The sequence below is a fragment of the Spinacia oleracea genome, chromosome 6 (genome assembly GCF_020520425.1).
Source record: "Spinacia oleracea cultivar Varoflay chromosome 6, BTI_SOV_V1, whole genome shotgun sequence".
Taxonomy (NCBI): Eukaryota; Viridiplantae; Streptophyta; class Magnoliopsida; order Caryophyllales; family Amaranthaceae; genus Spinacia; species Spinacia oleracea.
Genome location: NC_079492.1, coordinates 118,196,791 through 118,223,136, shown reverse-complemented (window position 1 = coordinate 118,223,136; position 26,346 = coordinate 118,196,791). Strand labels below are relative to the sequence as shown.

At 38.2% G+C, this 26,346-nt stretch overlaps 1 protein-coding gene across 1 annotated transcript; it reads left to right on the top strand.

Annotated features, from left to right (window-relative positions):
- The first annotated feature begins 1,979 nt into the window (after positions 1-1,979).
- Positions 1,980-17,817, top strand: LOC110790806 (uncharacterized). Its single transcript, XM_021995570.2, has 7 exons — positions 1,980-2,787; positions 4,239-4,317; positions 8,677-8,813; positions 9,186-9,303; positions 9,416-9,601; positions 16,439-16,510; positions 16,607-17,817. Exons 1-7 carry the CDS (start codon positions 2,291-2,293, stop codon positions 17,411-17,413), a joined length of 1,896 nt encoding a protein of 631 aa, XP_021851262.2. The 5' UTR covers positions 1,980-2,290; the 3' UTR covers positions 17,414-17,817.
- Positions 17,818-26,346: the final 8,529 nt, after the last annotated feature.

Sequence of the window (26,346 nt, the reverse complement as noted above, 5' to 3'; positions counted from 1 at the left end):
ACGCACAAGGGCGCAAGGCTGTAAGATATCTATCGTTGGGCATCGAGCAATCCTGGGCGAAGCATCTCTCGCTGGGTCGAGAGATCGCTCGTTGGGCTGCGAGTCATCCCTCGTTGGGGGTTTGTTGGGCGTACGGAATAAGCAGCAAGGGACAAGTAGCAATGGTGAGTGCTGCGCGAGATCCCTAGCTGGCAGCGAGTGATCCCTCGCTGGGACGAGCTCGCTCGCTGGTCGCGAGTGCTCGCTCGCTGGATGCTCCTTGTGTGCGACGAAGGCTGTGCGGGTTCCTGCAAGGGGTTAGCGCCAAGGCAACGCTCGCTGGCTGGCGAGTGCTCTCTCGCTGGCGATTGCTGCAAGGGAAGCGCAAGGGGACATCCCTCGTTGGAGGCGAGGGATCCCTCGTTGGAACTGCTGCGTGCAACAAAGAGTTGGACTAGCGTTTATGTCATAACTTTTGATCTACAATGCCCCTAGGGATGTGTGACCTATCGTTGGAAAGCTCTTTAAGCCTACTTTCTAGCCCAATCAAAATCGTCTCATTCCGATATATATAACTTGAGATATCATCAAAATAGTGAATGCTTGTCCGTTTTGATGCTTAGAAAAATAACGTTTAGCTTCGTTGTTGACTCAAAATTATCCCTAGAGACATGTAATGATCCTCGAGTCAACATCACATCCGTTCATCATCCAAATCAATTCTGAACACTCCGAGTATCCAAATGATCGTAAAATCACCTAAAATATTAAAGAAAACACAAACGGGGCATAATAGAGTACGATAACGACAACTTATGCAAATGTGATCCGAAATGCAACTAAAATGAGACGAATACTTAGAAATGCAACCTAAATGCACCAAAAATACCCTATACAAATATGATTTATCAGGTTTCAGGTTCAAACGGATCGGATCATAAACGAGTTTTGGATCCCTTCGATTCGGATTAAACGGATTCAGATTGTCACAGATCGGTCTGTTATCGGATTCAGATCTCAATCGAATCAATATTAACGGGTTGGGTCAGATTCGGGTTGAATATAATCGGACCAAAACAGATTTCGGATATTAACTCGGGGTTCTAAACGGTTCGGATTCTAAACGGTCGGACAAACCCATTGGGTTCACTGGGTCGATTGAGAATTGAACCCCTAGTCACACGTGTATGTTTTATCCTTCTTACTTGCTCCCACCTGTCAAAAAATAACCTTCTTACTCTCAATTTCGAGCAATTTCCTTCGATAATGCTTGAATATTCGTAAATTCCCAAAACACGCTAGTTTTCACTTATTTCCCACTCCATCGTCCACGTCAGCAAGAAAGCCGATCTAATTTTTTTATTTATTTTTAAGATGTACAATGAACCGCTATCTGAAACGGCGGTTTAAAGGGGTAAACCGATATCTGAAATAGCGGCTTATGTATTTAATGAACCGCCATTTCAGGTAGCGGTAGCGGTTAACATAACACAATAAAAAACCGCGCGGTTTTGTTTTAAAGAAAATCATCATTTGAGTTAGCGGTTTATACCATAACCGTCAATTCAAATTGCGGTTTGTTTTAAAACAAAACCGCTATTTTAATTGACGGTTCTAAGCTGAATCGGGAAAAAAAATACTTTTTTTCTTCCATGCTGACGTGAACGGAAAAAATTAGCTTATTTTGGGAATTATTGAATCTTTAAGCATTATTGAAGGAAATCGCTCCTCAATTTCCGAACACCCAAACATAAAAAATAAAAAGGAAAACAAAATCCAAAACTCTGACTTGAGAATATCCGGTCAACTTTATCTGGAAATACCAAAAGTACCCCTACGTTGTCTCTCACTGTGCTTAACTAACTTAGCTCTAAAATCGTCATTTCCGACCCCAAAATCTCACTCCCCCACCAGAAATACAAAAAATAAAGAAAAGGAAAAACCTCATCTCATTTATACGACGCCGTTTTTTAAGAAGCGCCAAACCAGTAAACCCCACCTTTAACCGTCGAAAATACAAAACCCCTCTCTCTCCTCTCCACACTCTTTCTCTCTCTAACATCAAGAAAAATTTAATCCCCAAAAAACAGAATTTAGGTTCATAATCTTATATTTCCATTTCTAAAGATATCCCATTTTTAATACTTACAAAAGATTTGCATTTCCAAATCCAATTTCAATTCTAATTCCATATAATTCGAATTAATATTTTTGGATTTGGAATTTGATTAATTGACAAAGAGAAGAAAGGATCAAAGTCGATCTGATTTTTTATTTATTTTTGTTTTGGAATTTTGAGTTGTGAATAATAATGGCGGATCAAGAAGATGAATTACAGATGGCGTTGAGGATGAGTATGGAGCAGCAGCAGCCAATCAGTTCTCCGCCGGAGCCCAAGAGAAGCAAGCCTAGAGAAATGAACAATTCTTCCGCTGGAGAGCCGCCGTCGGAGGTGGAGAAGGAGTCACCGGAGTTGAAGACCCGTCGTATTCAGCGGGAGCTCATGGCTGCCGCGGCTGAGAAGAGGATGATGATGATGACGACGGGGACTATGTCGAAGACACCGTCACCCCCGAATGTGAGCGTAACCGGGGCTGGTGGCCGGATTGACAGCGAGGTGAAGATGAGTGAGGAGGTGAAGGTGAGGGAGGTGAAAATGAGTGAGGAGGTGAAGGTGAGGGAGGTGAAGATGAGGGAGGATTTAGGGGAGGAGTTGTCAATGGAGGTGGCGAATCAGCTGTTTTTTATGGTTTTTGGTGGGAGTGTTACTAAGGAGGTTCTTGCTCAGTGGACTAATCAGGGTATTAGGTATGGCTTTACTAGTTCCTTCGTAATTTTACTGGTTTTCTGTTTCTTTTTTTTTTTTTTTGTTTGTATTTATTATGTTGTTTTTTGGGTGAATGGAAAATCATGGGCTATATTATACATTTATGATTGTATATTTATTATGTTGGGAAATGATTGTTGACATTGATATATTGTTCAAGGATTTATTGAGAAAGAGTTGTGATTTATGCAATTTATGGTGGTATTGAAAGTTTGATTTACTTGCAAAAGTGCATCAATGTTGATTTTTGGTGTTGAATTGTTGATGATTGTTGATATGTTGTTCAAGGATCAATCGATAAACCGGTGGGAATTTGCATTTTACTGTGGCATTGCAAATTTAATTTGCTTGTGACAATGTCGATTCGACATGATTGAGTATTTCTTCTATACAACAACTCATGTTGAACCAGTATACAGCAGGGTTTCTGCTCAAATTTTAGTTTGTCAACTTGTACGACTATCTTTCTGCAATGTAGGCAGTGTTTCACTAAATAGGCCTTTACTTTTAATATTCCCTGAAGTCAGATAAGTGCTTTCAGAGTAAGGGTCTAATAGAAAGACCGAAAGACCCTCATGACAACTGCAGCGTTAAAATTTAGCCTCTTTGTAATATTATGTGTGTTGCTGACATTTGACCTTCCAGTCGCGCACCTCGTCTTAGGGGGAATTGTTATTAGAGGCATTAGGGAATAGACTAATAGTATAGGACTATTATTGTAGGAGGTTGTGTTTTTTTAATTAGTAGAAAAGGAAAGTAAAACTCCTGACCCTCTGGTACATATTAACAATAGCAGGCCCGGTTATTGGGTGCCCAGTCGGAGCTCAAGAACACCAATTTTTTTTTTTTTTTTTTAAAATTCGCTGGAAGATCTTTTAAAAAACAATTTAATGCTTTCTTCTTCATTCCCTAGTTCCCTTGATTCCGTGAAAGCTGCATTTCCATTTAAACCCAAATTCTTCAAATTCTCCCAATTACATTATTTGATTTCCAGTAAGTAGTTGATGCTCTCAATTATCACCCACCAAGAAATTCTATGAATTATATCCTTAATTGAGTGAATTCTTTCTTCATTGTTTTTCGACAATAATGAAGAAACTATTTGATTTTCTCAAACAACTCATCTACGAGTATGATGTGTGTTGTTCAATGGAAACTTTTCTTATACATTTTATAAGGGCCTACTTTTGAAATTAGCACAAGGCCTCGTAATCGCCGGAGTCAGTCCTGAACAATATCGTCTTTCATTGAACTTGCTGTACCATAGACCCTTCACCCCTTGCTTTATGCCCTCTACTCTTTGATTATAATGTTATACTTAGTCTGATGTGATATACTACTCACTTATCTGTTGTATCATATATGAAGGGATGACAGGTAAAAGATTTGTTGTTTTTGTTATCAGTTGAATTGATAGGAATCCTTATTGTAGGTTTAGCCCTGATCCAGAAACTTCTATGGGCCTGGTGCAGCACGAAGGAGGTCCATGTGGCGTGTTAGCAACAATACAAGTATGAGTTGATTTCTTGCTCATTGCAATAGTTGGCTCTAAGAGCCTTGACACTTAAATTTCTGGGCGTATTCATCTTATGATATTATAAATGATCTGTTGTAAATTTTGTGTATGCATGATTAGATTAAAGAAATACTTGCATCATAGCATGATCAATCAGTATTCTTACTGTAAGGATCACAATGGTGTCAAGTGTTAAACTCGAAATTAGCTAGTTCATACGTCTTGATGTTTTCACATGTAATCCCCTTTATCTTATTTTTTAAATCTGAAATTGCTGTTTTACTATGTTTTTAAATGTTTCTACCTGATGTCTGCTTGGTGTTTAGATACTAGAAAATTGGGGGCCGTGGAGAAGTTTATATCTCTTTCTTGTATCGGATAATGCGAATATTACTTGAAGCTGTGACTCTGTGAGCATGCTTGTGGAATTATGACTATAAATTGCATGATGGCCTCATCAAAGCTTATAGAAAATCTTTGAGCCATCATTAGTATTCTTGAAATTTTTCTTTGGAAAAGAGGTTTCTCTATATTTTTTGCTTTGATAAGAAAAAGATGACTAATCCTGTAATATAAACCCCTTGAGAGAATTCTGTGGCTGGCGTAGGTGTAGGAATTTAAGAAGACACACGGAAAGAAGATACTAGATGACATTCCAGATATTAGACTATGGACCTCTTTTCTTGTATTCTGAAATCAGAATTCCAGAGTTTGATCTTGACACGTTTTTCTTTCTCAAGATTGAGGTTACTTAGTGTCATATCTTCTCTTTTTCTGGAAAGGTCAAAAGCTGGAAACGCAGATCTTATAGTTCATTTTTGTTGTGAGGGAATTATATTTACAAGTTCATGACCTCTTTCAAAATTTGACAACCTCCTTTAATATGGTACATGCAATTCCATCAAGTTGATTACTCCGTACATTATCGATTTGGATTTTCATCTACTACCAATAGTCTAATACTTCCTCCGTTCCCCTAATATTGCAACAAGGGGGTTGAACACAAAAATAAAGGAAGCGAGTGTGAGAGGGGACCAAAAAAAGCATGGGAGATACCCACAGAACCAAGAGTAAGAACTAAGGAGTTTAGGAAATGCCTATAAGTGCAAATTGGATATTTGTAGTGTGAAGGAGATACTGGATTTCCTTAAATAGAGATATTGCAATATTCGTGAAATTTCCTTAAATGGTATTGTTGCAGTATTAGGGGAACAAAGTAAGTACTAAATAACTAGTTGGACGATAACTAGGCCAGATATCTTTTCCGAACTGCTATTAAGCCTGTTTTATCATACGCAAGATGACTTTGTAAATTTGTTGAGCTTATATCGGTTCTTACTAGCTTGGACTCAACTCATTTAGTTGGAGTCGAGTTTAAAGCACAGATTGAGACCGACTCTAGTCTCGCACGATCTGAGTTAGTTATTGGTAGAATGGTTGATGTGGCTGATATGACTAACTAATACCAATAAGTCAGCCATAAGAAAGTAAATCTTCATTTTATTAAATGCTACATCAAGACAATTGGACAACAATCATACGAAGTATCTTTTACTAGTGATTCCATATAAGCCAGAGTTCTTTGAATCACATGTAACTCTATTTCTATATAGGTGTGTGCTTTTGATGTTGCATATGTATCTGCACTCATTGAATGTCTGTTTATCATACTAGTTATATGCACGGGATGCGCACGCTGATGTATGACATGCAACATTGGTAAAACAAAATAGCTTTAAAGTATTAATACACAACTTGAAAAATTGACATTTGAAGATTTTGACCAATGACCTTAGCTAACATATATGAAGTGTATTAAATTCAAAAATTTAACAGAAGGGGAAACAAATTACAGAGTATTAGAATTGAAATGTAAAAAAAAATGTAAATAGGGGATGTGTATAGTTAATACTCCCTCCGGATTTTTAAATGCATCACTTTAACTTTGGCATAATGCACTATTCGTATACTAAGTTTGACTTGATTTTTTTATCAATATATAAAAATCAAATGTTATAATATAAAATGTTGTTGGATTAGACTCACAATACATATTTTCATAATATCAATTTTTATAATTTTTACCAATAGGTGTGCCCGTCCAAATGATGCAGTCTAAAAAAACCTAGAGGGAGTAGTTTATATTATTTTATGTGGTCCGTTCTATATATCACAACCTCAATCTCACTTTCTCTATCTTGTTCCAGAATATTACTCATTCACTAAACCGAAGACATTTAATTGATTTTAGTTAGTTCTCGAAATATTATTTTTAATTTTGCTAATTTTTGAGATTAATTACTTGAGTTTGCAGATCTTGATAAATCTTATATTTCTTTCTTTCATAAAATGATGCAAAATCAGACCTTGATTTTTATATTACACAAGGGGAATTACATGCTTTGCACGAGACAATCTCTATTTCTGTCAGGCGAATGATGTTATAAATTGTCTTTGAATTACTTTTTTTCCCGCTCTGCAATTAATTATCCTTGATTTTGCCCCCTAATTGAATTCGTTTCAATTATGGTTGTGAATCAGTATTTTGCTTGATTTTTGCTCCCAAATTGTAAAGTTATCTATTATGGTTGCAAAATTGAATTTTGTAAGATTTGAGGCATATTTGTTAGTGATTTGTCCTCCTTAATTTTTTTGGTTGTAAATTTTAATTTGATTGATTTGGAGTATATTTATGTCAGTGATTCTTTCTACTTATTTAGAACCGTCTTTGAGATTTTTTCTATCATTTTCTTTAACAATTTAAATACAAAATGAATAGGGGCGATTTAAACAATTCATGAGTGGGGACACCTAAATGGCTTATAGAACAGAGAAGAGATGTGGCGTTAATCTTTGTGCTGGCCAATAATTAGATTCCTTGGGCCGGCATGTGACCCAGGTATCAGTAAATCAGAGTTCTCTTTTTTGTGGGAATCAGAACATAATTGCAAAGGATCAATCATTTTTCTACCACTTGAGAATCTTTATCCCTCGTTCGAACACATTGTTGGTTAGTTAATATGTGAAGTGTGAGGAAAAGTACGAGAAGACAAGCTTTAAGGATTTCTAGTGGAACATGGTAGATTTCTTGGATTTCATACCTCTTTAGCTTTTTCCGAGACTGGTTACCCGGAACCCTTTATTACGACAGAGTTGGTTTGATTTGATTGACCATTACTGAACTTTTTCATAATGCTCAAGGGCTTTAACCTTTTCTTCTCAGTGAAATCCAAATCTTTAACCTGTTTCTCAAGTCATGCCCTCATTAGTTCTGCTGAGTGCTATATTGTCTCTTGTGTTCGTTCTAAATGAGAGGCCTTTACGTGAGCAATATTTTGCTAATGCTCTTTGTGGCTGTTGGCTTCTTGGTAAGCTTGAGTTTTTATGGTAAGTGTGTAGGTGGTGGTTTGATTTGGTGTTGTAGGTGGTGTTTTATTCCACCTTGTATATACATTTCTTTGGTTACTACTTTTTAATACACTGCTTATTTACCAAAAAAAATAATTTTTTTTTTTGCTAATGCAATCAGATAAAAAGACGAGGAAATACAAATGCTTTTTTTTGTTTCTATGTGATATTGTTACCTTTGTTGTTGTCCATGAGTAGTTGATTTTATTTTTAAGTCAAGTGAGTTTCTATCATGTCTTGAATGGCAGTTCAGAAAGCATATCATAGATTAAACAATTACTTTATGGTCTCAGAAAGACTGCCCTACACTTAAGTTTGTGGGAAGAGAAGGTGAACATAACAATTGAACTTTGATGTAGGAGCTAGGCTAGTCATGAAAACGTTGTTCATATATTGTAAGACATGTGTCCCAGATATCAGTAAATCACAATTCCCAGATATCAGTAAACCACAATTAAAGGCAAGACTATAGTCTCTTCTTGGTTTTTCATCTGTCGATTCCCTGTTTAAGTTACATAAGACTGCATATTTGTGCTATCTTTCCTGCATGTTCTTCTGACTACACACACATACACACACACCCACACTTCCGTTCCCGTAGCTAATATTTGAGTGCTATCTTATAGCCAACTTTGGGTTCTTGATGTTATGGAGTGAAGCTGTTGCTTGTATTGATGGGAAGGGAGTTCCGTAGGTTAGAATTCAAAAAAGTCTTGACTATTCAATTTAGCTTTCAACTTGACCAAATATGTCACTGCATATGTCTTGTTTCTGTAAGGGATTTTCCTTGGATGTTATCTGAAGTGTGACATTAATTTTTGGATGGCTAAGTGTATTATTTATGTGCTGCAGTTTGTGATAAGATGTTGTGTTATATCTTGTATGATGTCAAAAAAAATTAAATGTTGACTTTCTTGGCTTTATGCTTTTCTTTCCAATTTTTCAGGGGTTCGTCCTAAAATATCTTCTGTTTGTTCCAGAAGAGTCGAGTGATAATGCATCAAGAACATCACCGAGATCTTGGAAACGTGAATCTGTTACGCCAGAAAACTTTGCTTCCCTCTCAGAAGATATTAGAAAAAGGTGACAAATAGAATCCCTAAGACTTCTAAGATTTCATGCTATTAGTGTTCCTGTTATATGCCACTGTTGTTTTTTGGATAAGCAAATTCTTCTTATAATCAAAGGATGACATGGCTAACAAGGAGAGGACCAGACGTCAACCAATATCAGGCAATGATATGCCGTTGTTTTTTGTACACGCCATGATAAAGTATAATGCACCATTTCAGAGCAATAAACTTGATGATTCTCGTTCTCAGAATTTTTTTTTTATCTTTGAAATCTGTCCAACATAAGGCAATGATGCTTTCACTCCTTGATATATTAGGACCGTGTTAATAATGTTCACAGTTCATAGAGACTATCCATGCTCAAACCTTCTTTAATTTCCAGGGCATTTGTCAAAAGTATGGCAGAAATATTATTTCGTTGCGGAAGTAATAAAAAGGCGGTGATAGCAACTCTTGATGTCCTGGACCATAATGATGAAAGTGATGGACTGCTGGATGAGGTATGTTCTTGTGATTTCCTACAATTATGTAACCGCTACAGCCGAAAGGCAGGAAAATTTTACCCCTCTCTGTTGTATCGTGTTGACGCTGTAATCTCTTTCTATTTCACAGATAATTTTAAGAGCTCTAGAAGGCTTTTCAGTTGAGTGTGCTTCAGATTTGCAGAAAACCCTGAGAGTAACTTCATATACTTCATCTGTCAGTGCAATGCAGGGGCTTGAGACTATGCTTCCTATGTTTGAAAGTCGTATGGGGGCAATGCTGTTCCTTATCTCAGCATTGCTTTCTCGAGGACTGGTATGCCTGTTACCTAGCTGTTTTATTTTATTAATTGCTGTATTATACCATCTAGTGCGTGAAGCCCCTAAAGCCTTAAAGTTGTCTATGTTAGTTATGCGCCTCCTTAATTCTTTGTTGCATTCATCTTTTCCCTCCTCCCCCTCTTTGCAATCCTGCATACTTGTAGAGGTTGGTGTCACAATTTAAAGAAATATTTGAGTGTGCTCCTCAAAGAGCATCTTGTGTCTCATTTTACTTTTTGATGTGAAATGATTATTTATCTAGCAGTCTTATATTATGTGGAATTGGAAGGGAGTGGGAATGGTGAATCATGGGTGAAGTCTGAGAGGCTTAGAGCTGGATAACAACTATAATTTGTTTATTTCTTGCTGATTGCTTATTTTCTTTTGACAAGAAAAATATTAAGAGAAGGGGAAGAAAGGGGTTTCAGGAGGACCACAAGTTCACCAAAATCAGAGGGGAAAAACTCCAATCATGACATACATTAGAGAGGATCAAGGCATGAATTATTCCTTGACCTTGAGTCTACCATGAAGTTAAAAAGTTAACCCAATTCCGTCAAGAAGCTGAACTGGAAATCCAAATTTGTGATATCCTTTCATTTCTTTTCAGCCAAATAACCCACAGAAGAGCAAACTGCCATCAAATGTCTGCTCTTTACAGGAGCTGAACTTAGATATATTGGATCTGCAAGTGGTTTAAATTGTTAAGTTATAGTTTGATTAGCATACCCAATCTCAGCGACACCAAGAAGCCTTTCAAAAGGTCAGTCAACATATTACCATGCAAGAACAAGTAACTGAAACATCAAGATATGAGCGTAACTTCACTGATTTTTTTTGGTGAAGATGATATTTTACCCTACGGAACATCTTTACAAACTTTTTCGAAAAGGTGAAACGTGGTGTTTCACTTGTTTTCCGACTTACTTGCCAAAAAGGGAGTTTTACAAAATGATATTCTTGGAATGGCTTTGCCACGCTTTGTACCTAGTTGATTTCTTTAGGTGATATTTGTTTCTCTGGGACTTAGGTGCCAACCTTTTGCTTGAACCAATAATAATAAAGAAATACCTTTTTCAAACTAAATTAAATTTCAAAATCGAACTTTAATGGGTAAAATCTATTCATCAATCCAAGGACGATGACTTCCAGTGTGGTATTATGAAATCATCAACTTTGACGGATTTTGAATTTTCACTCAAAAAACCTAGATTTGAATAAGAAGGTATTAATTGAAGATAAAAAAGATACTTGTTTGGGAATTCGTTGTTGGTGAGAGACATCTGCTTCTTTTTCTTCATTGTTGCTTTTGTCGGTGATGAAGAAGACATGTGTTGAGGGGCAAACAGACTAAACAAAAATGAGCACATCCTCTATTTACTTTGTGCTAATGAAAAATTTGTAACAATGAACCAATAGAAGAGCTGTTTTGTGGGGTGTGTGTGTGGGGAGGGGGGATGGTCTAAGGACTATGTTAAAGAATACTCGACTTGCATGTTGACTCCGAGACATGAGTGAAAAAGACCAGTTGTTCAACTTTTCACGGCTACGTGAAGTTTCGAGGGCAAAAGTTGATACCCTTTATGATTGCTGCAGAGCGACTAATGGACTACTCCGTGGGGAAGGGCCATACCTAGGGGGACGCCTACACGTTTGGAGGGCCCGACTCCATACTCACCCAAGAGCGCTTGAGGGTGTCAACTGTGTCGTCGGGGGATTCAAGCAAGGAAGTGGGGGAAGCGGCTGTTAGAACATCAACAAGAGAATCCAAAATTAGCATGTCCCTTAATAGGCTTAACTGCTTGTTATGTCTAGATCCGCACAAATGGTGGGAGTGCAAACACAAAGGGGAGATTAATAACCTGCATAGAAAATTGTCTCCCATGACCATTGGAGAAACCTAAAATGAGTAAAATGAATCTAAAGAAGAAGATGAGCAACATCAGAGAATTGGTGCATGTCGGCAATGAGAGTGATAATCCCCGAAAGAGGACAACCTTAGAAGAAGTTTGACACCTATGACAAGTAGGGGTGTGCACTGGTCCACAACCGGTCCGGTCCGATCCGAACCGGAACCGTGGTCCGGAACCGGAATCCAAACTTGTCTAGGTCCAAAGACCGGTCCGGACCTGAAAGTTCCGGTCCGGGACCGGTTTTTGACCGGTTTATCGTTTTACCTTTAAAAAATTAGCAGGTCCATACAATACCTAATCTTAATGTACACTAATTTTTCCTTCATTACCATTTTTAGATAATTAAATAATCAATACTTACAGTTTGTCTACATCAAAAACTCATAAAATTTGTTTTATAAAATAAACTCAGTGCATGTATTCAACAATCCATGAGCTTTAGAAGCAGATACAAGACCTCAAAAGTAAGAACACCATCGATTTAGTGTTACCAGTTGATTTAACTTGAATATTGGTGACTAGTTGACCAACCACAACTAACATTAGGTAGCATAATGCAAAATTATACTCAAATTAATTCATTAATTGCAAAATTTATGCATCCAAACAACGATTAAAAAAAAATCCACCATGTGAATGTAAATTAATAAAGCTGCAATTAATCCTCACATGTCTCATACCATAACCCAATTGACTTGTATCATCAAAAGTAGTAACAACACCATCAACAAAGCAAATTTAACTTTTTATAATTCAATTACATAAACTTACAAAAAAGGGATAGGGGTGACCGGTACTTGAGAGTGAACCAAAAATCCACTATCCATAATCATTTGAGAGCTTTAAGATGAAGGCCACGTTTTTGGAATAATGTTGCCTTAACGAACTCGTCGATCATCTTCGCAAATAGTCGACACCAGTGCATAGAATTGTAGATCTGAAAGTTAAGTAGAAAGAGAGTGGGCTAAGAACTGGAGAAAAGAAAGACTAGCTAACTAGTGATAGAGAAAGAAAGGTTGTAATAAGTGGTGGTTGGGCTGAGAAGATGAAAGGCGAAGGACACAGCAAAGAGAAAGAGAGAAAGAGTAAAGGGTGATGGAGGTCTTGGTTCCTTGGAGGGTGGGAGGAGAAGTAGAGTAGGTTAAGAAATGGGAAATGGGAGGAGAAATAAAGTATTAAGTATATATATATATCCGGGTTTCTGGACTTGACCCGGAATTTCCGATTTTTACCCAGTCTGGTCCGGAATCCTACTTTTCTTTGGAACGGTGTCCGGTCCTACATCTACCGGTCAATTTATGCACACCCCTACCTGTGAGCAATGCCCCAAAAGGAGGCGACATCGAATAAACACCTTCGCACTAGAAACACAACAATATGCGTGTGATGGAGCTCAACATCTCATCTCAGGAGCAACCTCGCTGCTCCTCGCATCAGATATCCACCAACACGAGAGATGGAGCCCCGAGCACGAATCAAGAATCAAGTAAGGATACCCCAACTAAGCGATGAGCCAAAATTGAAGCATCAACTCAAGGAAGGAAGCAGTGCTCCACAAGACTCACAAGACTTACACTGATACAACCACGTACAAGAAGACTTCGACAACCACCATCAACCAACGACGCAACACGCAACAGAGATTGTACAACTTAGGGTAAGAGATTTTCCTTTATCTATTGTAATTCTTGTAAATCGACGAGGACATCGACCACTTAGGTGGGGGAGGATATTAGAATCCAGCCTTCTTTTACTTGTATTTTGCTTATCTAATGCTTTCTAGGACTTTTCTAATACATTTTTAGGCTTTAGATAGAATTATTATAGTTTGTAGCTTATTCAAAACAAACCTCTAAGAGGGGTAATGAATTAATGAAATTCTTACTTCTCATGCGTCATTACCGTTGCTTTATTGTTAGTATTTGCTTTAGGTCTTTATAAATATTATGCCTCCACTTGCTCTAAAACACCCAAAATCCATCAATGTTTCAAAACAGATACATTTTCGTCATCGGTCTCGCTTGTGCCTGTTGTGCACAAAAATGCCCCGATCTACCCTCGTTTCTCGCTCTTGTCGCCAATAGGCAAGAGTGTCATTTTGAATCAAACACTCGTGTTTGCTCGTGCCCCTACAAGCCGCGAGACACTCATTCTGCATCAGGCTTGCGCAATTTCCGCCAAAATAGGCAAGAGCGCATCGCTCGATCTAGTGTCAAGACTGTCGTATCGTTACACATGGGGTATCCCCTGAGTAGGCGGGTAAGTTACAAGTCTATTAGAGGGGTGGAAACAGCAACAACCTCCCCTGACAACTAGGGTTCTGGCAACTAAACTGCTTTAAAGGAACTTCTACATGTTTCAGCACTTCTAATGAGCCTTAGAGGCTGTTGGCTGGCGTTTTCTTGCTGAGTTGTAATGGTCGACGGTCAGTTGGTGCTGGCAGTGTATAAAAACGGGGCGCAGAGAGGCATGGGTCATGCGCCTTTTTTTTATATAGGCGATGCGATTTGATAAGGCACAACTGCTCCTCACTTCAATGCGCCGCGCCGAGGTGCATGCGGCACACCTAAGGGCTAAGGCACTGGGAAACCCCTATGGGCCCTATGTGAATAATGTGCCCTATCACCTTGCCATGTCTTTGTGTTTTTATACATTGGATGCTAGTTGGCGACAAATACTGGTAGCTGAGCTGACAACTGACAACAGCTATCAAATCCAAGGATACATTTAGGGGCTGTTTGGTTCACACGGGGTAAAGGAAATGGAATCAAGAAAGGGTAAAGAAGGGAATGGAAATTAAATCCCTTAGATTTTAAAAATTGTTTGTTTGAACATATTCAATAGTTGTTTGTTTGAACATATTCAAGGGAAACCCTAAAAGTTCCACCACCCTAACTATTACAATCCGACGGCAAACTCCTGACTCAATCCCTTAGCTTTGATCATTTCTTCTTATAGCTTCATCGTATTTGTCTCTCAATCCAACAAATGCTACACAACAATATAACATCAAAATCAATCAAACAAACAAAAATATCAGCAAACTATATTGGAATTCCACGGCATTAACAGGAGGATTTGAGAGAGTAATGAAGGCAACTCCGACACCCCGAACTCGCGACTCCGGCTCGATCCCCAACCTCCCGGATATGTTGGTAGTCGACCTCCAACGCAGAGGTAAAGGGGATGGAAGAGGAGAACGAAGAGGAGAGAGAGAGGAAGAGAGTGTTGATAGACGAAGGCGAGGGTGGTCAACGGTGGGTCAACGACGAAGGTGGTCGACGGTTAGGGTGGCTCAGGTGGTGGGGGTGGTGTTTTGGGTTGGTCATGGTGGGATGTGGTGGTGCGTTGATGGTCTATGGTGGCTAAGGGAAAGGGAATGCCAATACCTAGGGTAGGGGGGTTGGGGAATCAATATAGAGGGATTTGGGGGAATCAAGCGGGTAAAGGGAATGATTGAAAGAGCATTACAAACAATAACAAAGGGAATTAATCCTTCTGATTCTCTTTCCCTTTCTTGAATACCCCCAACCAAACGGCCCCTTAGCTGTTTGAAATGCTTGAATGGGTTCTGAAGCTTCAGGTTTGCAGTGGTGCTACCTGTTTACCAAGCCTAGAGTAAGCAGAATAACTATTGGACTGGAGTGAAGCTGACCCATGTAAGAGAGCAGGGGGCTTCCAGCCCTATACCCTTTATGTAAGGCATGTCAAATGCTGGTGCACATCCATCCCGCTGTAAACTATAACTCAACATACCATTTTCAGTCAGCCCAGTGTTTGAGCTGGAAATGTAAGTTGATAGGGTGGAAATCTTCTTAATGGGCTCTTGTTAATTTCTTCACTTTCCTTTTGACTCCTGAACCTCTGATGATGAACAGAACGCTGTCCAATCTCTGCCGAGCTACCAACACTTGAACCTTTATCATTTAAGACAAGATCAACTGCTGATTTTTTTCAAGGCCCATAGTAGTTTGTAGCACCCATTGGCCTCCACACCTTCCTGAAAACAAGGTCTTGGTCCCTTAACATTGTACCTTTTGCATTACCAGGATATGACTATCACCTTATAAAAATCCAACCCACTTTTGAGAACATAAAGCACTCAATCTCTTGTGCGATCCAACTCCAAGCCGCTTGAGTGGAGCAAAAGAGTAATGACACAGTCTCGTCACTGTTTGAACTTGATTTTTGAATACATCATCCTCACAAGTGTTTAGACAATCAACCAGAATTTGCTAAATTCTCATTGAGATCACCAATTGATTACTAAAATTGACCTAAGCAATATTAATAAATTAAGGAGGGGACCTGCTTAATTACAGCAGCGAGAGAAAAAAGAGAGATCTGGGAGAAATAGTGGTTCCATTTTTCTCTGGGAAAGTTTTTTCAAGATGGTAATTTTTCTGCTAACATAAGTCTGACTTTTACTACACAACAAATTTATTTCACCTTCATTCCAAATGAGGAGATTCTAAGGAAAATTACTCTATGCTAGCAGGATTCTAGAAATCTGATTTCTGAATTATTCTATCATGTCAGAGCCTCTGAACAGAACATAATGATTTGACTTTCCTTGCTCCTTTCAACATCAATAAAACCAATCTGCACACGCTCAAGATAGTGAAAACTCACCAATCACACCGTCACAATCTCAAACAGATTTTACTTGAAAGGGACCTGGCCTACTTACAATACCAGAACAAATGGTTCTCTGTGGTCATCCATGCTTTTTTTTTTTTTCTCTTGCCACTTCTTCGTTTGTTGGGGAATAGAAGGGGACAGTCTTGATGCTTATTCTGTAGTTTGACCTCATCCCCCTCTCCCAGGGTTGCATTTATCTTCTGCTTATTTTACCTCCCAGGAGGTCTACTTTCTATGACTTGACTCAGCTTGACCTAATCTGGCATTCACTTATACAGGAATCCGTTCAAGATGATAGGGATGATCCAAGCCTACCATTAGTAACTGCTCCCTTTGGACATGCATCCCAGGTAACTCTTGGTCTTGCAAAGATAAATTGCTTATTAGTTTCTCTGAATATGTGTGGTTTGAGTAAAGTTGTTGCTAATCTTGAAAACATGGCGCAGGAAATTGTAAACCTTTTGCTGTGTGGGCAGGCTGTTGCGAATGTGTTTGATGAAAGAATAGACTTAGGAGGTGGCATGTTTTTGAAGGGTGTAACCACTGATGTGGAAGTTGGATTCCTCACCCTGCTTGAGTCCCTTAACTTTTGTAAAGTTGGACAACATTTAAAACGGCCAAAATTGCCGATATGGGTTGTGGGGAGCGAGTCACATTATACTGTTCTATTTGCTTTTCATCCTTCTGTTCAGGATGAGAATGAAATGGAGGAGAGAGAATCAAGAATTAGGAGAGCATTTGATTCACAAGACCAGAGCGGAGGTGGTGGCTTCATTAGTGTCGAGGGTTTGCATCAAGTCCTCAAGGAAACTGGAATAAACCTTCCTAATGATAAGCTTGACCGCCTTTGCAGTGCTGGCTTTATAGTCTGGAGTGAGTTCTGGCAGGTCCTTTTGGATTTGGATAGAAACTTGGGAGGTTTCAAAGATTCATCGGGGTTAATGGGCAAAAAGGTGTTTGATCTCTACCATTTTAATGGGATTGCAAAATCAGTCTCAAATGGGAACCAAGGTGAGACTCCCTTTCAAAGACCGCGGATTACAAAGCTGAGAGTGTCGGTACCACCTAGGTGGACACCGGAGGAGTATATGGCAGAGGCAGCGCCCCCTTCAAGCTCTAGTGGCAGTGAAACTGGTGGGAAAGATGCTGTTGTAACAGAGCCTCCGCAGCATGCTCCTCTTGTAGACTGCATTAGAACAAGGTGGGCCCGTGCAAATTGCAATTGGACTGGGGATCAGCCAAGCATCGTTTAACTTTTATATGATAGTGTTGGTTCCTTTCACCGGCTCTCGTTTATATATTCGGGATTAGTGGGCAGTCTAAAATCTAGAGTAATGAGTTGAGGACGCTTGGGAGTTGGGACTGTTATTCGCAGAGCACAGCTTTGGTTGAACAAACTTTTCACTGGTGGTGTTGGTTTGTGATACAGATAGGCACCAAATTTTCGTGCCCTGTTGTAACTGTCATATTTGATATATTGCTTTCAATTTGTCGGAGTATTTCTGGGAAGAATAGTTCCCTGATAAAATTTGTTAATAGATTGTGCAGATCCTTGGATGCATTTGTTAGCATAAGGGAGGTTTTCTTCTTAAAGCTGAAGAGGATCTTGTTGTAGTTTCAGTAACAAAGTTATTCTGTATATTCAGTGCCTTGGTCCCTTCTGCTTCTCTAGAAATAACAATGATGTGTTTGCAGGAAAAGAGACTGAAGTCTGTAACTGGGAAGTAGACTGCTAGAATGGAGGTGTATATCATGTACTGAGGTATTATCTAGACATGTGTTTTAAACAAATTTTTGTGACCAAAACTAGATTTTTATTTGAACCTGTACACCTTGAAGAATCTAGGTAAAACTCAAAAAGTCATTTCATTAAAACTAATGAAATGAGATATTGAGAACTTTCTTGCACATTCATTTAGCTGTTTGGTTATGAAGACTATTTCAATAATGACTTCCTAACCAGGGACATTTCTTTTGAGGGATCCACGACATAAATTATAGGAGTACTCTAGAGTAATTTAGTTAGGCAATAATAGAAGTGCTCTCTACGTATTTTATTAAGTGGTGCATTTTGATCGACACAGAGTTTAAGGATGATGAGTTAATTTTATTAAAATAAGATACAAGTGTGGTAAGTGGGAAATAAACCTTTGTAATAATAATGAGGGTATCAAATTATTCAAAAATAGGATTATATTCTCTCAAATAGTATTCTACTAATCTACCATTTATTATTTAAAAGGAAGACTTTTCAATGGCTACATTAAAATCGTAGCCACTGTAACTACTTTAATCTCAACCCTCAACCCTTTAAATTTCAAGGGAAATCTTGGCCGTTCATTTCTTTTATCATTAAAGTTGAAAAACATATGTAAAATATTTATTTTAATCAAAACCACTTTTTTTTTTCTTCAATAATTTTAATTATCAGTTAAGAAATTATTTACTCATTCAATGCTTTTTTCACTTCAAAACCAGTTAAACAAGGTGTAATACATCAGGTTTGCATTCAGTAAACCTTTTGCCGACAATCAGATGTTAGTAGTCATATTTCTTCTCGCATATCATCGCCGTCAATGGGTGTTGTAATTGATTAGAAAATAATTGTGTGAAATAATTAATGATTGGAAAAATGACAATCATACACTTCGTAAATATTTTTTTAAGGTAGATCAACAATCATATGCAATGACCTTAAACCAAGATTCTATGGGAAATGAGAACAATTTTTGGAAAAAACTTCCATGGATAATTAGTTTTTGTGAGAATCTCATCTCCATGGTTGAAGGGGTTAATTATTGTAATTACTAAATTTCCTAGTAATGTCTACTGTATATTTTTTACGCAAAAGACCATTTAATTTACATTAATTATTTGGCCAATGAAATCAATGGTATTGATTTACTATTATACACATGTACGGTCTTGATTTAAAGATTACAATGGCTACCAAACTATTGTAGCCATTGTAAAATTTTCCTATTTAAAATAGTATTACAAAATGGTTTAAAGTGCTTTACTGCTATATGGCCAAACCTAAACTTCAATTAACCATCACCCAAATGATAAACAATTGCGATCTCCTACAAAGGGGATGATGCAATGATGCACTTGAAAATAGAGGAAAAGAGGGAATAAATATGAGTATATGTCTATTGTATTGTAAAATGACATGTGAAAATGTCGAGGAAGTACAAATACATATCAGATATGTATTAGGAAATACATATCAGAACAAAAGACAAAATAGGAAAAAGGACAAAAAAATAATTAAATGGTATTTTTCTAAACTCAAATGGTACTTTTTTTTTATAGAATGGTACTTTTTTTTACAGAATTGTACTTTTTTTACATGAATGGTACTTCCTTTTTTGTCTTTTAGCTATTTGTCTTTTAGTTGATATGTGTGTTTCCACACATATCAGATATGCGAAAAAACGAACCCGAAAATGTCATTTGGCCATCACCATCCTGAGGATGGCGAGGCGCATATCCGATATGCGGCCTAAAAACATATCGGGGGTTGCGTTGGTAATTTCACCCCAATTTTGAAAACGATGACCTGGTTAATGAATTCCATGTTGGTTGTTTGAGGCTGGTTGTTCGGTTCCAGCGTGACAAAACTCACTCATTCTTCCCTCGACTTTTCCGTCATTCGCTCTCCTCTCTCTCTTCTCCGATGTGTGTTCTTCGTTCTGTCTCCTCAAGTGCGAATCGATTTAGGCGTAGATTTACTCAAAATTCTGATAAGTGATTTAGGTGTTGCTGTTTATTCGAAGTTTGTGGGGTTTTTCTTCGAGTTTTGAAGTGAAAAGGTGAGTCAAACGAAAACTCTAACTTCTTAATTTTAATCTGAACTTTGTGAAATTAATTGTTCATTTCGCAAAAAAATATCTTAACTTGTTTAATATGTTCAATTCTATGGTACATAAGTTAAATGCTATGTTTATTTGTTTAATGTCTTGGTTTCTATGCCAAAATTAGGGTAAATAATTGTTTAATTGGCGGAGATTACGTTCAAATTAGTGAAATTAAATACAGTAATTAGTTTAATTGAAAAAATACATGCCTTGAATTAATTAATGAAATGTTTATTAATTTTTAAATTAAATGCTAACTTGTATGTAATTAATCGGAATTTTTGTTTTAATTTGAATGAAATAATTGAAATGTTTTTGAATGAGTATTTATTGCTAAGTTCTAAAAGTTAGTTGTATATTCTTGTTAATCTGATACATAGCTATGTTAGTTGCTTATAAAAACCCTTAATTTAATTTAATTTAATTTAAATATAAGGCATTAAGTTGATAAGGTCTCTTTATTTGAACAATGAGATTGATAAACATCCTCAAAAAGAATATAACTGAAACCCTTACAGAAATTTAACAATGTGGAAATTGGTATAACGACCTTTTAAGTTTACTTGATAGTTGAGGTGATTTGAATAATCTTAGTTGAATAATATTGGTAAAAAGCTTGACAAATAACATTGATTATGATGAACTTGTGATGTCATTAATAGAATGGGGCGCAAGAAGGGTGCTACCAAAGCTAAGAAAAGCGATGCTTCTAAGAAGACAAGGGGGGTAAGACTTGACAGTGTATTTGTTATTATAATATATTATTGTTTGTGTCCTTGGGATCTTGTGATCTTGTCTTAGATGTTTAGGGCTCGTGTTTTATTCTTGTCGAGGTCCAGCACCATAAAAACGATCTTGGGTGCGATACCAGGGAAGAAACCTAGTGTAGTATCTAGGGTGAAGAATATTGGGAAGAGCAAGAGTGCGTACGTCTTTGATGATGACTGTGATGCACTAGATGTTAGTGAAAATGGAACATCGAAACACAGTACCGAGGATTCCTCGTGTGGTGATTCCTCTGAATCATCTGATTCTGTATCTTTTGCATCATTTGATTCCTCTGAGTCATCAGAATTGGAAAGGAGGAAGAGAAAGAAGAGAAAAGGAAAAAGGAAGGTGATAAAGGAAAAATTGAAGCGTAAAAGGGCGAAGGTAATCCAAAGAACTTTTCACATTGTTTGAATATTATGCTGATATTGAATACATATTCATGTGTTATTATTTATAAATAGATTATGAAGAGTAACAGGGAGACTGTGAAGGCTCGTTCTCGTGTCGTGAAAACTCATTTTCAAATGTTGGGAAAGGTAAATATTGTACACATCTTAATTTATTTATGGAAGTTTAAAAAAATTCATTGACAAGTAACATAATTGTGTAGGCACCTAACATAATATGTCGAGTGAAGGCCTTTTTGGAGGTTGTTAATAAGTTTGACCAGTCTAGGAGGGATGAAGTTAGTAGGATGGGTTTTGGTGGGTTATTAGAGATGAAGTTGACGAAGTTACCCCGTAACTTCTGTTATTGGCTGCTGACAAGGGTTGGGAGTGACGGGTCATTTGAATTTGGTGAATGAAAATTACGTTCATTCAGTGCATGAGATATTCATAGGATGTTAGGGTTGCCAAATGGGAATAAGGTGGTTCCTGATGTGGTACATTATGAGAATGTGTTAATGGTTGAAAGATCTCAAGAGATTTGGACGCAATTTGGAACAAATGTGGATAAATTTCGTCAGGAGGTTATGTTGCTTGTGCATGCTGTTGAAGGTTGTGTGAGAGAGAAAGACGAAGAAGGTGGTGTGGTGTCGTTAAGCACCATTAGGGATAAGAAGGATTTCATGGCCGCCTTCTTGATTATTGCTTTGGGACACATTCTCTGTCCTACGACGATGTCCACAAATCTATCATCGAAATTAATGGCAGCTGCTTCGGTGTTTGAAGAGTCAGAAGAGTATGACTGGTGCTCTTTTGCATTTGGGTGGTTAATGGAGAAGGCAAACAAATTCTCTGGGAGATTCAAGAAAGAGGGATATGTCAGTGGTTGAAGAGGGTGCATTGTTTTCCTAACGGTAAGAATAATGCGTCTGTTATATTCTTTTGCATGCATTATGGGTACTTTTGAATAGAAATGTTTCTATTGTTTATTAATATTTCTTTAATGTATTTGGTTTTTAATTCATGTATTTGTAATTTTCTTATAATAACTCTGTAGATATTTTACCTTGATCAATTGGATCTGCCACCTCTGCAAATGAATGTGTTACCTAGAGTGAAGGTTTGGGGTGACAAAGAAGTGCAGAAGGTTGTTGGAGCGGATAGGAGAAGAAATGGTGACTATGATAAATTTCCGTAAAATCTTAATGAAATATATGCTATAATTATAGCTATTATGTTTGAATTATGTTACTGATTTGTTTATAACAAATTGAAGTCCTGCAAAAGGTTGCATCAAGTAGACCATGAGATTAGGAGAGTCCATGATTCAGGTAGTTTTGTTGAAGCTCACAAATCTCCAGCAAGAAACGAAGAACCTGTGATGGTGTCCCGTAGGCCAAAAGCAAACTTCGGGGGTTCCCTTGTATCTGCTTTGGCTCACGAGGTATATATGTTAGCATTTGTGTATATTATTGTTTGATACTTAGAATGATGTCTTGAATTTAGTTTGGTTGTTTTTGGTGATGTTGGCTGTAAAGGTATATCAATTATTCAAACCCCAGTTAGAGAGGATGATATTGGATGTTGTGTCTCGTTGTGGTTCTGCTACTGGTCCTGGATTATCAGGAGGTGGTCATGGGTTTGGTAGTGGTGGGCAGGGTTTTGAATCTGGCACTTCTGTTGTGGATGTTGGTTTAGGTACACGAGTTATTGGTGTTAAAGCAAGTTAGGTGTTGGTGTTGCTGGTGCTGGTGCTGCTGTTGATGGTGGTGCTGGAGGTTGTGGTGGTCTTGAAGTTGGTGGTGCAACAGGTGTTGGTGTTACAGGATGTGTAGTTGTTGGTGGTGTAGGGATAGGTGGTAGTCATGATGTGGTGGGGAGTGGGGGTAGTCATGTTGTAGAGAGGATTGAGCTTGGGTCAGGGATTGCTGGAGAGGGCATTGGGAAGGGGGTTGCTGCTAGAGAGGGCATGGGAAGGGCATTGTCGGTGGAGAGTTTTCGATTGAAAATAATAGAATTGATGAAGTTATACAGGAATATGATGATGTTGTTCTAAATTCAAAGAATACAGAAATTCGAGTGTGTAAATTGATAAGAGAAGTGGCAAACTAAGTGTTGAATGATGATTTCATGGGTGATAGTAGTAGTTCTTCAAAGGGCCTGAATACTAGCAAAGGGGCACCCGATGAAGGTGAACACAGTTGCACAAACGTAGATCACAATCCTGGGACGGGTGAGCAGAGGGTTATTAACAACTAAAAGTGATACGGATTTTGTGTCAAGACCTACTACTCGTAGGCAAACTGCAAAGGAAACGCGCGTGTTAGAGTTTATTCGAAGTTGGCACACGATTAAAAGTCCCGATAGGTATGAGTTGAGTCTTTGCTTGAATATTTTCATATTATTGATATATGCATATTACATAGTGTTTTTACCCCCGCCCCTTAGTACTTTTCTACGTCAAATGAGCTCTTAGGAGCCGTTTTTAGTACTAATGTGCGTTTCATGATATTATGGACCACTACACGATCCCGAGTATGTTCGGGATGATCATCGTCCTCTCTTGGGAGCCTAGGATTTTCATATTTGATCCCCAATAGTTAGACTCGGTGATTGGGAGAAAGAATGACGTGCCAAGCCGGTCGCCCTGCGATTTGTGGGCGAAGGGAGACCAACAGGGAGAGCAAAAAGGGAAATACTCAAATCAACACGCACCCGATCGGGCACCATTCGCCCGGTGGGCTCGTCAAACTTTCCGGGAAGTTGTATGCTCGTCGGGCGAGAATTAGAGTTTCAGCACGCGCCCGATCGGGCGACGACAACCCCAGCGCGCATTTTAGTCTAATGATTCAGGTTTTTGTTTTAATTTTGGGCAAGACTATAAATACTAGGTGTAATACCTCGTATTTTTCGGAATTTATAAATATATTTTAATGTATTTATAAATATTTTTATGAATTTAATTACATTTAATGTGATTTAAATGTATTTTAATTTAAATAATTTAATTATTAATTATTTACGAAAACCGGATTTTTATTAAATAAATTAAATGAATTTATTATTCGGGAATTGTTGGGTCGTATTTCAAAAACTATTTTAATTATGATCCAAGCCCGATCCAATTCCGTTGGCAAACCCAACTAGGCTTGCAAGCAATTAATTCTAATTAAACCCAATTGCAAGCCCAACTCAATTCCCTTAAACCTAAGCCCACTAGGGGAGGAAAACCTATAAATACAACCCACCCTTCAATTGATCCCCTCACAAAATTCTGAAAAATCTCTTCTCCCCTCTCCTCTCTTTCGGCCCTCTCTCCTTCCCCTCGCCCGGGTTCCTTCGGTCGCAAGCAAGCGCACACCCCGTGCCCTGCTGCTCGCCCTCACCTCCGTGCACGCAGTCGAGCACCCCTACTCGTTGCTACTGAAGGAAATAATGCCCTTGGTCCAAGTATGCATTCTATGTTAAGTCTAATAAATGCGGTTCAGTATTAATTAACAAGTTAATAATTCAGTGAGATCAAGTGAGCTGAATGCCTAGCTAGAGGCCGCTTCAGTTCAAGTGGAATTAATGATATTAATCCACAGCTTACTCTTGACTGAACCCGTAGGGTCACACAAATAGTACGTAAACGGATCAAGTATTTAATGGCATTAAATACTCTATCTATGGATATTCGGAATCGACGGATCTTAGTTTCAGTGGGAGCTGAGATCGTCACAAGCAAGAAATGAATACTCCGGAAACGATGATATTGCCGGAAACGGAAATATGGATCGTACCGGAAATATAAATATTATCCAAGTCGTAGATGTTGCCGGAAACGGAAACATGGTACGTATCGGAAAATATTATCGGAAATGGAAATATTGCCGGAATCGGAAATATTGCCGGAAACGGAAATATTGTCAGAATCGGAAATATTATCGGAATCGGAAAATAATTCCGGAAACGGAAATATTAAATATTTGTTCGAAACGGAAATTAATTCCGGAATCGGAAATATTAAATATTGTTCGTATCGGAAATGAATTCCGGAATCGGGAATTTAATCGGAAGCGTATCGTACGAATTAGCATCGGACGAGGCCCGCTAGATGAAGGCCCAGCACGAAGCCAGGCCAACGCCCAGCGAGCCGCACGCAGCAACGCACGCCTCGACCAGGCCCAGCGCAAGGCCAGGCCCAGCCAAGGGCGCGCGCGCGCAGCACCCCACATGGGTTGTGCGCCTGTCGTGGGCCGCAAGGCCTGCGCGGGTGCACGGCTTGTACGATGCGTGTGCGGGAAATCCCAAACCTATTAGGATTTGTGCAAAGATTAAAATCCTAATCCTATTAGATTTGCTTTGTTATTTAGAGTCCTAATAAAGTTCTAATTAGCAAATCCACATCCTAGTAGGATTACAATTCCTTTTCCATACTCCTATAAATAAGTGCCTAGGGTCACAATTATGGGCACGATTGAAGTATTCAAAGGGTAAGTTTTTGAAAGAAAAATCAGCCATACACTTGCAAACACATAGCCGAAATTCCTAGTAACCTTAAGGGCGATTCTAGTTGGTCTAACTTGAGGCGGATCCGGACGTATTGTGGACTATCTACGGAGGGACGACATTTGGAGTCCTAAAGACTTGTTCTTGTTCGGTTCGGGCACAGCTAGGGAAGGCACGCTACAACATGTATGCATCTATTCTATGCTAAATGATTATGTGTAAATAATATGCTTTCCTGGCTATATGGTTTTTCCGCATGATTTATGAATTGTCATAACCTAATAGTGGTATCACGAGCCTCTTATTATTTTCATAATCTAAATTGCATGAACATGGTTAAATATTACAAATTTGCAAGAATTAAAAGGGGTGATTAATTTTCGTAATTATTAATTAATTGCAAATTGCGTTTATTTAATTATACGTACGCAGTTTTTCTGCAGTTTCTTCGTTACTCATCCAAATCGAGTGATTTTTGTGGCAATTCCGCATGTAAAAGGCATTCTAAAATTTTGACAAAAACAGTTTTTTTCGGCCGAACCCAGAATTCTCAAATTCGAAGCCTAACTATGACTTTTCGGAGGTTTTAGTTTTTCGAATGCAAAATTTCGTAAATTTAAGATGTTAAATTAAAAATTTGCGATTCTTGTTGATAAATCTTGAATTTTTGATTGACCT